The sequence below is a fragment of the Muscardinus avellanarius genome (assembly GCF_963383645.1).
Source record: "Muscardinus avellanarius genome assembly, chromosome: 3".
Classification (NCBI taxonomy): domain Eukaryota; kingdom Metazoa; phylum Chordata; class Mammalia; order Rodentia; family Gliridae; genus Muscardinus; species Muscardinus avellanarius.
In genome coordinates, this window is record NC_137788.1 from 30,058,503 (window position 1) to 30,071,363 (window position 12,861).

Genomic DNA, 12,861 nt, shown 5'->3' on the forward strand with positions numbered 1-12,861 from the left:
TTAAAAACACTGCCTTACGTGGCAAATGCTTGAAATCCCAGTACCTGGGAGGTTGAGACAGGAGGATCCCACAGGTTTGAAGCCAGCCTCGGCGGCTAAGTGAGGCTCTCAGCAACTCAGTGAGACCCTGTTTCCAAATAAAATATACAAATAGGTCTAGAGGTATGGCTCGGAAGTGTAAGGCCTCTGAGTTCCATCCCCACACCACAAAACAAACAAAGAAACAAACAAAAACAAAAAAAGCACTGTCTTATTGTTAATTGTTGTCATTAGGAAGCTGCGCCCCCCAGTTTTAGCATCAGTTACTAGACTGATCAATGGTGCTACCTCCAGTGAATGCAGAGGAGGGCGGGATCCACTTTCACCCAGCATGTCACATGGTGTGACACTCAGCCAAACGCCGTAGAATGAATGCGTGTATGACAGTGAATTACTACAGACGGCTGGACCTCCCTAAAAGCAAATCCTAGCAAAACCAGGACTAGAGTTCTTAAAATAAAACCCATGCCTAGTATCACAGGGCCTCACACAACCTCTTCTGGAACTTGTGCTAACCATGTTAAAAACGTTGTTTCATTCAATTCTTACAACTTGTTTTCAGATATTTGTGGTTACTACCATATTTTTTTTTTTTTGAGGAACAGGCTGATAGAGGTTATACTCCAAGGTCATACAATTAGTTAAACATCAAAGCTAGAATTGGGACCCAGACCTGTATGACTCCAGGGAGTACGCTCTTAATTGCTAATTTACATTGTCTTCCAAGATGCAAACTACTAGTAGGAGAGAACCCTGGTCTGTCATCCGCTGGTGCCATTAGGCTGAATGAAATCACATCACATGGGCACCAAGGAAAACAACCCTCCTGAGGAAGAAATGACAATGCCATATAAAACTGCCAATTTAGATTAGCAGTTCAACAATCATTTACTGAGCACCCGTTTATTCTGGTCTAGTCCTTATGCTAGGTGCTGGAGCACACAGATGAATAAGATAGTCAAGTGGGGAGACACATACACAGATTGCTTCCGTGTAATATGGCCGAGTGACAGAGAAGCAGGCGTGGAGGGCTAGGCGAGCACAGTGTGGTACAGAGCGTGGGAAGGCCCTTTCTCTACAAGGGGAGGCCTTCTGAAGGAAGATGATTCTTCAGCTGAATGACGCAGGATGCCAGGGGAGGGATGGGGTTACAAGCATGAAGACATGAAGGAACATGGTTTCAGTGGAGGTTCACAAGTAGCTTGGTGTTACTAGGATGCAAAGTAGGGCTGGGAGTATAGCTCAGGGGTAGAGTGTTGCCTAGGATGTGTGAGGCCAGGGGTTCAATCTCCAGCACTGACAAGGGCGGGGCGGGGGGAGGATGCAAAGTAGGAGGCAGGCAGAGGTGGGAGAAATGGTTAGGAAGGCCCCCAAAATGTCTTGCACAGGACTTGCGCCCCCCCCCCCCGCCCCGACAGTAATGGCGATCTGACAAAGGGTTTTAAGCAGGGGGAAGTATAGACAGACCTGCATTTTAGAAAGCCCACTGGCTATAGTGTGCAAACTGAATGGAGGGGGGTGTGTTATAGGAGTTCTCTTATCTGTTTCTGCATGAATTTAGATGCGATTACACAGAAACAATATATTGTTAATTTCTGAATATGTACATTTAATGTCAGCCAAGAATAGATTGTTGGAGAGAAGAAATGTGGTTTTGTCGATTCCTTTAAACTTTTCCTCCTCTACTCTGAATTATAATATTTTCTTGCGGTACTGGGGATTGAACCCAGGGACATTCTACCTCTGAGCTACACCTCCAGCCCTATTTTTATTCTTGATTTTGAAAACAGGTCTCACTAAGTTGCAGAGGGCCTCACTGAGTAGCTGAGGTTGGCCCTTGATCCTCCTGTCTCAGCTTCCCAAGTACTGGGATTACAAGTGTGTACCCTCATGCCTGGCTTTCTTCACATTTAATTCCAGGAAATTTGGTGAAAGTAGTTTTTGCTGAGAAGGGAAGAAAAGAGGGAAATGGAAAGAAAGGCAGATTGTTTGGGTGCTCGCTGCTCTGGAAATTCCATGTGGTGTGTATGGAAGCCAGATTTTGGGTTTTAGAAGCTCTCATATAATATTTTGCAATTTCATTCCCTTCCACCGCTTGTTAAAGGAAAAGACTTAGGACTTTCTTATGTTTTCCTACTTGTGTAATACTATTTTAGAACCCAACATTTCTAGAAATGGCTTCTAATGTGGGAGGGCACTACATAAAAGAATGGAGAATCAGAACTTGTTCCTTGAGGGTAAAGGGGATACTTGGAATTACAAAGAGTATGTTGCCAGGTGGTGGGCAGCAGGGACTCCTAGTTTTGGAAGGGACTGACTGGTTTTCAAGAGAAAGTGGGAAATCAACTCTCCCCTTTGAAGAGGTGGAGAAATTAGGCAGAATCAGGTATTCTAATGATAGCCTCTGCGGGGTAAGGATCTTTTGGACAGTTTGGCTTGTGAGGGGTTCCAAGTGAATGGGTAAGGTCTCTGGCTATTAAAGAGTGCAGCGTGCAGGGGTGTTGGGTCTTGTGGGTGTCAGGGGGGCAGGATCTGGCTATGGGTGTTAGGGCGGTGGTAGGGCTGCGTGCTGCGGGGTGCGAGTCTGGCTGTGGGTATTAAGGCGGGGGTGGGGGCGAAGAGACTGGGTAGCGGGTTGCAGGTCTGGCTGTGCAGGCCGGGTGCCTCTCACCTTTGCGGGCCTTGTCTCCCGGGATGTTCTGGGCCCGCAGCCGCTGGTCCAGGATGTAAAGCATCTCCCCGCCCAAGTTCAAGAACAGCAATGGTAGCGTCCGCACCGACATGGTGCTGGAAGCTAGCAGGACAGATGAAGAGCCCTAGGGCTCTGTGGATAGTGGCCTAGAGGCCCAGCCGCGTCCTGTGGCTCAGTTGCTAGGACAACGCCGTGGACCGCGAAAGCGAGCCAATCATAAGACAGTTTGGTGAGAGGTGCTTCAAAGACAGAAGCTCATTGGTCTGGGTGGCAGGGACCGCCCCAGGTGGTCAGCGCCGGACGCGAGGAGGGGTGTAGGTCTCCTCGCGGCATTGCTGGCTTTGAGTTTCTCTAGTGGCGCCGAGTCGCTCTCGGGCAGAGAAAGGGATGGGTTCCGACTGGCGCAGACCGCTGGTTGATGGCCCCGGTGCGGACGCCTTTCAGCCCGCCCGGCGGCGAGCCAGAAAAACCACGGCAAAATGTCTCGCGGGCAGAGCTGGGGCAGCCTCTTCTAGCTGTGTGACTCTGGGCAGGCTTCCTCGTTTGTAAAGAGGAAACAGCCTCTTCACAGGGCTTTTCAGAGGAATCAGTGAGATCTCGGAAAACGCTACGGAAACACTCAATAGAATGGCATCTGCTTTTTAGTTGGGGAAAGAACAGATGCCCTTTAATCATTTGCATGATTCCTTAATTTTACTGGAAGCCATGGCCCACCTGGCTTCCTGTTCTACTCTGAAGCAAGCCAGGCCTGTTCCTGTTTGCTGAAACTCAGAAGTTCCCTCTGTTCTGTTAAGCAGGCCTCCCGGCACTTCTGTTTTGAGAGCATTGATTCTCCTCACCTCCACCTTTAGCTCCAGGTTCACCTGGCCACCTGTTGTATGCTTTTAATTCTGTGGACAACCATTCCCATAAATGCCCATTTTCTTTATTCTTTTCAAGATTTCTTTTCTTTTTTGATAATGGGGATTGAATCGGGCTTTCCACCTGTGTCATACCGCTCCAAGTTATTTATTTTCGGTACTGGGGATGGAACCCAGGGGATTCTATCTCCGAACTACACCCCCGCCCTAGTTTTCTTTTCTTTCTTTCTTTTTTTTTTTTTTTTTTTGAGGTAGTAGGGATGGAACCCAGGGGCATTTTACCTCCAAGCTATACCCCAGCCCTATTTTATTCTGTATATTTTGAAACAGGGTCTCACTGAATTGCAAAGGGCCTAAGTAGCTGAGGCTGTCCGAGAACCATGATTCTCCTGTCTCAGCTAGTATTACGTGTGCCACCACGCCCAGCTTGGATATTCTTTAAGGGCTTCCCTTCTCAGAAGTTCAAAGTCCTACAGTTATGGGCTGAATGTTTATGCCCCTCCCCTTTAGTATCTTGAAGCCCTAACTCTAGTGTTATAGGGTATCTGAAGATGTTTTTGTTTTTTGGTGGTACTGGGATTCCTGGAAACCCTTCTACCTCTGGGCTACGCTCCCAGACCTATTTTTATACTTTTAAAATTTGGAAACAGGGTCTCTTAAGCTAGCGTGGCTGACTTCTAACCTGCGATCCTCTTGTCTCCGCCTCCCAAGCGCGGGGATTACAAGTGTGCACTACCATGTCCAGCAGGGTATCTGAAGATGGTATAGGGGCTTTGGGGAGGTAATTAGGGTTAGATTGGGTCATGAAGGGGAAGGTGGGCCTTCTTTTTCTTTTTTTTAAATTTGTGGTGCTGGGGGTAGAACTCAGGCATTCTACACCCCAGCCTTATTTTTTATTATTTTTTTCTTTTCGGTACTAGGTATGGAACCCATACCTAGAGGGGCATTGCACCTCTGAGCTAAACCCCCGGCCCTATTTTTTAGTCTATTTATGTTGTGGTACTGGGGATGGAACCCAGGGACATTGTACCTCTGAGCTACACCCCCAGCCCTATTTTTTGTCTTTTATTTTTATTTTATTTTGTTTATTTATTTATTTTTATTTATTTATTATTTCCTAGACACCCTTCTACCTCCGGGCTACACTCCCAGACCTAATATATATATAATTTTTAATTTGGAAACAGGGTCTCTTAAGCCAGCACAGCTGGCTTCAAACCTGCGCGATACTCCCAATCTCCGCCTCCCAAGCGCGGGGATTACAAGCGTGCACCACCACGACCGGCTAGTCTTTTTATTTTTGAAACAAGATCTCATGGAGTTGCAAAGGGCCCCACTACGTAACTGAGGCTGTCTGCAAACAGTGACCCTCTGGTCTCTGCCTCCTGAATGCTGGGATTACAAGCGTGCGCCACCACACCCAGCCTTATTCTTAATTTTAAAACAGGTTCTCGCCAAGTTGCAAAGGGCCTAAGTAACTGAGGCTGGCCACTAACTGAGATCCTCCTGTTTCATCTTCCCAAATGCTGGGGTTAGTGGCTTTAAAAGTGAGGACTCTCCTCCTTTCCCAGTGTATTCCAAGGAAAGGCCGTGTGAAGGACCGACTAGGGTAGCCCCTGCAAGCTAGGGGAGCCCTCACCAGAAATGGAATCAGCTGGCACTTTGATCCTGGACTTCACAGCCTCCAGAACTCTGAGGAAACAAGTGTCTCCTTTCAGTCACCAAGTCCATGGTACTTTGTCATGGCAGTCCAAGTGGATTTATACCCAGAGACCTATATGTGGTGTGTCTGCCCTTCTGGCCTCATCTCTCCTTGCTCTTTTCTTTGCTCACTCAGGTTTTTATTTTTACCCTTTCTAATTTGAAACAGGATCTTGCTAAGTTACTGAGGTTAGCCTTGAACTTGTGATCCTCCTATCTCAGCCTTCCAACTAGTGGGCTTACAGGATTACAGGTGTGTGCCATCATGCCCTACTACTCCTTCATTTAAAAACATTGCCTCGCCAGGCGTGGTGGCACACACTTGGAATTCCCCGCGCTTGGGAGGCGAAGACAGGAGGATCACGCAGGTTCGAAACCAGCCTTGCTGGCTTAAGAGACCCTGTTTCCAAATAAAATATAAAATAGGTCTGGGAGTGTAGCCCGGAGGTAGAAGGGTTTCCAGGAACCCCAGCACCACCAAAAAACAAAACAAAAATCAAAACATTGCCTCTTCACTCCCTAGAGGGCACTGTGCAGCCTATGTACAAAGCCTCTCACACCCAGCTGCACCTTGCCTTTCAGGCTTGACTATGGGTCTCCCTGCTCCCTGAATACGGAATGCACCTCCAGACTTGTCTGCCTTTGTATGTACAATTCTTTCTGCCTGGATGTTTTCCCTTCCTCTCTGCCAAGTGAGCCCCTATTCATCCTGGGGGCCCAGTCCAGAAGGCCGTCAGATGACTGTCCTTCCACCTAGCCGGCCACCTCCCACTGGGTGCTGTGTGCTTAGCCTCGCCTCTGCTGAATCACAGCCACGTGGATGCAGGCAGCTGTCTACAGGCCTGGGCCCTCTGGTGGGGGAGGGCAGAGACTTTAATTCAGATATTGCTGAGGTTCCAGAGCTGAATGGAAGAATAAACTTCTCCATGTCTTTGGGCCAAAAGCGTACCATCTTTACTGTCATTATTCTAGGCATAAAGAAACATTTTTAACAGACTTTGTTTTTCTGTTTTTTTTAATGTCTCTGGTCAGGCTTTGGAAGGACTCTCTTCTTGTTTTGGGGCAGCTGCAGCTGCAGGTTTAGCTCTAGCTTTAGCTTTTAAGGCCTTTTTCTGCTTCTTCAGCTTTTGTGCCTCCTGGAAAACCTGAGGGTTAGAAGGGGGCAGGAAAAAACTTTGTAACTATATGTAAAACCTCAGACTTGGAGCAGGTCAGATGGGACTGTCTCCCCCAGAAGGTAAGCCCAGTCTTTCTCCATGGGGTTGGTGGCCTGTGACCTCCCTGGTCCGGTTCCATGCCTCTATCGGAAGCAGACAACCCTCCCTTCCGCCCCCTGCATCCAGCTATTGACTCGTACCCGAATGCACAGTGCCTTTTTGGCCAGGAAGCGGCGGTGAGCTCTTCGGTAATACAAAGGGGGAAAGGTGTACTCGATCCCCAGCTCCTTGCAGGTCTTTTCAAAGACATCATAGTTGGTTTTACGAAGGTTTTTCAGCATCTTTTTCCTCTGGTCAATGCTCATCAGTAAATAGCGTTTGTGGGCTTTATCCTGGAGGAAAGTTTGTATTACTTTTAGAATTCTATAAATAGTGTCACTGTTGTTCAAAGTAACAGGATTATCAGTTCATCATTTCTCTGAAACTTCCCAACAATCTATGCAAACGTTAGTATAATGAAGGAGGCATTGTCATTGTTCATATTTAATAGCTGGGAAAATAAAGGTTCAAATATGTTGAAGCCGGGAGTGGCAGCGCACACTTGTAATCTCAGCATTTGGGAGGCTGAGACAGGAGGATCGCGCAGGTTCGAAGCCAGCCTCAGCTACTTAATGAGGCCCTTTGCAACTCAGTGAGACCCTGTTTCAAAAAATAAAGAATAAAAAATAGGGCTGGGGGTGTTGCTCGGAGGTAGAATGCCCCTGGGTTCCATCCCCAGTACCAAAAACAAAACAAAACAAAACAAAACAAAAAACAAATGTTATCTGATTCACAAAAGGTCCGTAGGTTGGGTCTTGAATCTGGGTCTACTGATCTAACTCCAAATCTCCTGCCCTTTCCCCTCTTCCCCCATCCACAGCTTAGCTGGGGTAGAGAAGAGGGAAGGCCTTGTGTCTTCCTAGAGATCGCCACCCATAGCTGGTGCTGCTCTGTGACAGGCCTCTGCAGTGGGGCTGGTGATCCATACCCCAAATGAATGAAGCTATGATCTCCAAAGAGCATGGTCAACCAGCTCCAATACCAAGGTGCCAGGCAGGGGACTGGACCAGACTGTATTCATAACCACGTGTTTATTAACGATAACAGCAACTGTCTAATTATAGCAGCTCTGTGCCAGAAGCTATGTGTGATGGTTGAGAATATGGGCCTTGCAGCAAGACTGCCTCATGTCATATCTCAGCCATCACTTCCTAGTAGTGTGCCTTGAGGAGTAACTTAGTTACTTCATGGCTAGACTTCTCTTTAGTAAAATGGAAAGAACCAGGAAGGGCTAAGTGAGATGATGCATGTCAAGCATTGAGCACAGGGCCTAAAGACTTTCTGTGCATCATGCCAGCTGCTGCTATTATCCCATGCAATCTGTGAGCAGGTACTTTTTATGTTCCCTCCCTAATAGATAAGAGAATCAAAGCTCAGACCTCAAACTTCCCCAAAGCCACACAGCTAGTTGAATGGAAACAGCAGAGCGGGGATTGAACAGAGCACTCTTGACTCCATTCATGTATTCAACAAATAGTTATTCAGCACGCACTGTGTGCCAGACACGGTGGACATGCTCTAAGGTTTGTGCCCTCAACCACTGGTGACAGTTGGCGCAGCCCCGTGTGGCTCCCATTTCTCCTGTGGAGGCAGGAGGAGGAGTGGGCACTCTGGTGTCCCAGTCACTGGCCTCCTAGGACCCATAGCCCTTCCCTTCCCAGACTTCTCTGGTCCAGGCTGCTGCTGTTCAACTGTCAGTGACACCCGGGCTTACCTTTCGATGTTTCTGCATGTGTTCTTCATAATTGCGGATCTTGATGGTCAAGGCAACAACTGAAACCACAAACCACAGAGGATGAGAGCCGGGCACAGAGGAAGGAAGGGCCCGGGCCTGCATTATGTTTTAAGAACTGAAGGAATAGCAATCACCAATGCTCAAGTACTGTTCACTATAAACCCCGAGCATTTTGAATTTCAAGATCTCAAAAGGCTATAGATTACTTTCCTCTACAAAGAAAATCCTATGGAAGGGAAATTCCTTAATCTTATAGAGTTTTTTATTAAAAAACAAACAAACAAACAAACAAAAATCAACCAGGGGCATTCGACCTTTGAGCTACACCCTCAGCCCTATTTTTATTCTTTATCTTGAAACAGGGTCTCACTGGGTTGCAAAGGGCCTCACTAAGTAGCAGCTGCCCGTCACGTTTGCTGAGGGAAGGGCTTCCTTGCCTGGTACCCATGCCTCCTGTGCATGGGGACCATGCTTCTGGCCTGCTTCTTTGTGAGTGGCTGGACCCGCTACACCTTGGTTAGGCTTCAGCTGCATTATAATAGGGTAAAGCTGGAGCCGGGCGTGGTGGCGCACGCGTGTAATCCCAGCATTTGGGAGGCTGAGTCAGGAGAATCGCTGTTCATGGACAGCCTCAGCTACTACTTAGTGAAGGAAGCCCTTTGCAACCCAGTGAGACCCTGTTTCAAGATAAAGAATAAAAATAGGGCTGAGGGTGTAGCTTGAAGGTCGAATGCCCCTGGATTCCATCCCCAGTACCGAAGGGGGGAAAAAAAAAAGACAATGGGAGCAGGACTTTGTCCCCCAAGGGTTCTCTAGAGCTGAGTCCATGCTAGAAGAGACTGGCCTTCAGAAAACTGTGCAACACTGAAAGTGCAGCTCCAGTGCTTGTGGCTGGAGAGGACCCTAGTTAGACCTTGCTGGTGCCTTGGCAGACAGGACATCCATTCCTGCCAACCGAGGAGAGTTCAGCAGTGATAATGCTGACTAGCCGAGGTGAGATAAGCAGCCCTTCTGTGGGTGAGATGGTCCCTGGGCCAGATGGTTCTCAGGGTTTTAGTATGGCCAAGGGAGGCTGAAACTTGTCTTTTCAAAAGGGACTATGGAGGACCAGGAGATGGGCTTCCAGACCCTCTCCATGGGAACTTAGTAGAGAAGAACTTGCTGGACTTTAATCTCTGGCAAAAGAATGAAGACAGCAGGGGGAGGAGGAGGCGAGGCTGTAATATAGTCCATTGGCAAAGGGGAGATGTGCAGACCCCACGTAGGACCACCCATCTGCCTCACTGTTCCCAGTGGTCAGTGCTGATAAACTGGGCCCAAAGCAGGGGCAGGGGTGGGGCTTTTCACACATCTAATGAGGATCATTGCCACCTCCAGCTGAAACCACAGTAGGAACATTATGCCTCTGGGAATGCTCTGCAGTGTCCGTCTGGCACACAAGGGTTCTGGAGATATTAGTCTTACTATTATTATCACAGAGCACGAGCTTTCATTTCCAAGGTATGCTTCCATCCCTGGCTTCTCATAATCCCGCTATGAGGGGTGTTTCCAGACTAGGAAGCAGAGGATTGGTGACTTGCCTCACAGAGGCCCGAGGCAGGACCTGGGTGCTGCCTCCAACACTGCAGGGCTTGGGAGCCAAGTAGTTTTCACTGCCATAGCTCCTTCAAGTCTCTCCCGAGCCCTATCGAAGCTGTGCTTGTAGGCAAGAGCCCTAGGTCAGGTGCCAGCTAGCAGACTCCCCACATCCGCACTCCCCAAGGGCCCTCCGACTAACTTCGAGCTTCCAGGGATCTGGTGTCCTCGGGGTTTGCCACCACTCTGTTCATCAACTGTGCTTGCTTGATTTTTAGCTTCTCTTTCTGTTGAAGACAGAGATCAAGAAAATCTGTGTGGTCCCTCCCCACCCCTGAGGCCATGGCTGCAGGGGCCCATGGGGCTCACAGGGCTGGACTTCACTGGCGCACCACGGCCTTGGCCACACCACATGGCTCCCCAAATCTAGGTGAGCCTGAGGCCAAAGCCACGGGCTCACGTTTGCTCATTCGTGCACACATCTCTACTGAGCACCTCTTGTTTGTCAGGTGTAGGGGTACGATGGGGAGAGAAACTGACCTTACCTGGAGGTGTTCAGTCTGGGGGTACTGATGGTAGACACAGCGGCAGTGGGATAAATGCTGTGACTGGGTGTGGGGTGCTAAGCAGGGCAGGAGGGAGTCCCAGGGAGAGGACTGAGGGGTTTGAGGCCAAGATCTGGCCCAGGCACTCACCCGATTGGCCATTTCCAAAGACAAGAGTCTTTTCACAACATCATCAAACCTGTAAAAAAAAAAAAAAAAAAAAAAAAAAAAAAAAAACCAGAGCAATGAGAGACGAGTGTGAGAGAAGAAGAACAGGGAAAGGAAAGAAATGCCATTTTTGTGTTGTGTGTGTGGTACTGGGATGTGCACTACCATGCCAGGCTCAGAAATGCTATTTTTAATTTTAGTTTAAAATGAAGGATAAAGCTGGGCATGGTGGTGCACGCTTGTATCCCAGCATTTGGGAGGCTGAGATATGAGGATTGCAGTGTGCGGACAGCCTCAGCTACTAGTCACCGAGGCCCTTTGCAACTCAGTGAGACCCTGTTTCACAATAAAGAATAAAAAAATAGGGCTGAGGGTGTAGCTCGGAGGTAGAATGCCCCTGGGTTCCATCCCCAGTACCGCAAAAAAAAAAAAAAAAAAAAAAAAAAAAGGACATAATTTCTTCCCCCATAGGGCTTTTGGGAGGATAGAGCGATTCCTACAAGGATTTTGAGGTGTGTTAGCTCTTCCAGAAGTCCCATCTGCCCCTGACCCTACTGTCCCCTCACCACCCCTGGTCCCTAAAGCTGCCTTATTTTGTAATCAGGCCTCAGAGCAGGCCAAGTCTCCAAGTCACTTTCCCTACGCCTCACCTATCCTCCCATGGCCTCCTGCCCCTCAAGTAGGTTTTTTCCTGCTTACTTCTCAATTCCAGGGACGTTCTGGTAGTCTTTGAGCAGTGTGGAAGGAGGTGGGTCATCATCTTGCTTGGTCTGGACTGTCAAGCATAGGGAAGAAAAATACTAGGAGTCAATTCTAACTGCGTGTTCTCCCAGTCCCATTCCCTAACTCTATGAGAGATATCCAGAGTTCCAGACAAGGTTTTAAATATCTCTGGGCTTGGTTTTTCCTCTGAAGACATGGTGGACACCAGCTTCGCTATTTCATGTTGGAAGGAGATGGCTTTTTTTCTAAGACCATGCACTGTGCTTGTACCTCTCACACACCTGCCTGCTTCTATAGTTGTCAGATTCCCTACTCGGATGGGTTTTCCTGGGGACAGGACTGAGTTCCACTTGCTTTGAAATCCCACTTCCACCCTACCCCAGTTTAGTCCATGGGGCAGCCTAGAATAAGCACTCAACGAACACTTGTGGCTGACTTCATGGACAAAATGTGTGTTGAGGGAGGACAGCGAGCTATAGGACTTCTGAAACGTAAGCACCAAGTACAGATCACAGGAAAAGCTCCCATTGGAGGTGGGGGAGAGGCACCAGGTAGATCAACTGTGCCCTTCTAGTCACACTCTGCTCTGTTGCCATGCAAATAACACTAATAGCAATAAATACTAATGTATAGTACATTTTTTTGGACACAGTGCTCAGGATGCTTTTCGTGTGTTATCATATAGTCCTAACGACTATGCTCTCCAATGGACGCTTTTACACTCATTTTAGAAATGAGACTCAGACGGAGAAAGTAACTTGCCCAAAGCAACTTACCTAATAAGAGAGATCTTAATTACTATGCATACTCCCCTTGGAATGGGTAACTGCACTCTCCATCTTCAAAGGACAGGCACAAGGTGCTAGACTCTAGGAGGGCCAGGGTGGTACCGGCCTTGCACTCACTCTGGCCACATCATTTGCACTCTTATCCACACCCAAGGCTCTTGCTCCTGACTCTCCCCTGCTCCAAAGGCCTTTGTGGATGTGAGGGTCTTCTCCTTAGAATCTCTGGCCACCCATCCGGTATATCTAACTCGCCCCCTCGTCCATTTCGCCACCCCAAGCCTATTAGGAGATCTCTCTTCTGCCCCCAAATTCCACCCAAGACTTCCTACCTGGTTTCTGCACGGCATGTCCACGGGCGGCCTGTAGGAGGAGACCTATGCAGAACAGAGCGAGCTGAGACCCATTTCCTTAAATATCCAGCCTCGATTCCTTCCTATACTCCTTCCAGCCTTTCTGTTGCCCTGTTCTCTCCCGCCACGCTGTCCCGTGTCTCTCTCACCTCGAGTCTCACTTCTCCCCCACGCCCCCAGCCACCACCCTTCCTCCCTTATCCTGCCGCTGCTCTACTCCGCTTTCCCCGCAACCCCGAATCTCCACCTGCGCCGATCCCCTCTCCCTGCTCCCGCCGTCCCATTTCTCAGCTCCTCACGTTGAGGCTGCAGGCCACACAGGCCCGGGAAAAGCCTGGCGCACCCTCCTCCCGTCGGGCCAAAGCCTGCGGCCTGGGCCACTGCCTGGCTTCGAATCGAGCTCAGAGCCCTCCACGCCGCCCTCAGCAT

The 12,861-nt window shown here is 48.8% G+C and overlaps 2 protein-coding genes across 3 annotated transcripts in view; both read right to left on the minus strand.

Moving 5' to 3' along the window:
• The window catches only part of OSCP1 (organic solute carrier partner 1), a gene marked incomplete at both ends in the record, with an annotated part of 35,174 nt that extends 32,352 nt beyond the window's left edge, over positions 1-2,822 (minus strand). For both annotated transcript variants that reach the window (XM_080692106.1, XM_080692105.1), the window contains one exon: positions 2,711-2,822. In XM_080692106.1, the coding sequence (XP_080548232.1) occupies positions 2,711-2,822 (112 nt within the window). The remainder of the gene's footprint in view (positions 1-2,710) is intronic.
• Positions 2,823-6,304: 3,482 nt separating this feature from the next.
• On the minus strand, positions 6,305-12,861 carry MRPS15 (mitochondrial ribosomal protein S15; the record flags this gene model as incomplete). Its single annotated transcript, XM_080691186.1, has 8 exons — positions 6,305-6,437; positions 6,650-6,841; positions 8,263-8,350; positions 10,057-10,145; positions 10,554-10,602; positions 11,271-11,346; positions 12,412-12,456; positions 12,732-12,861. The coding sequence occupies 8 exons, from the start codon at positions 12,859-12,861 to the stop codon at positions 6,321-6,323; spliced, it is 786 nt and encodes a 261-aa protein (XP_080547312.1). The 3' UTR covers positions 6,305-6,320.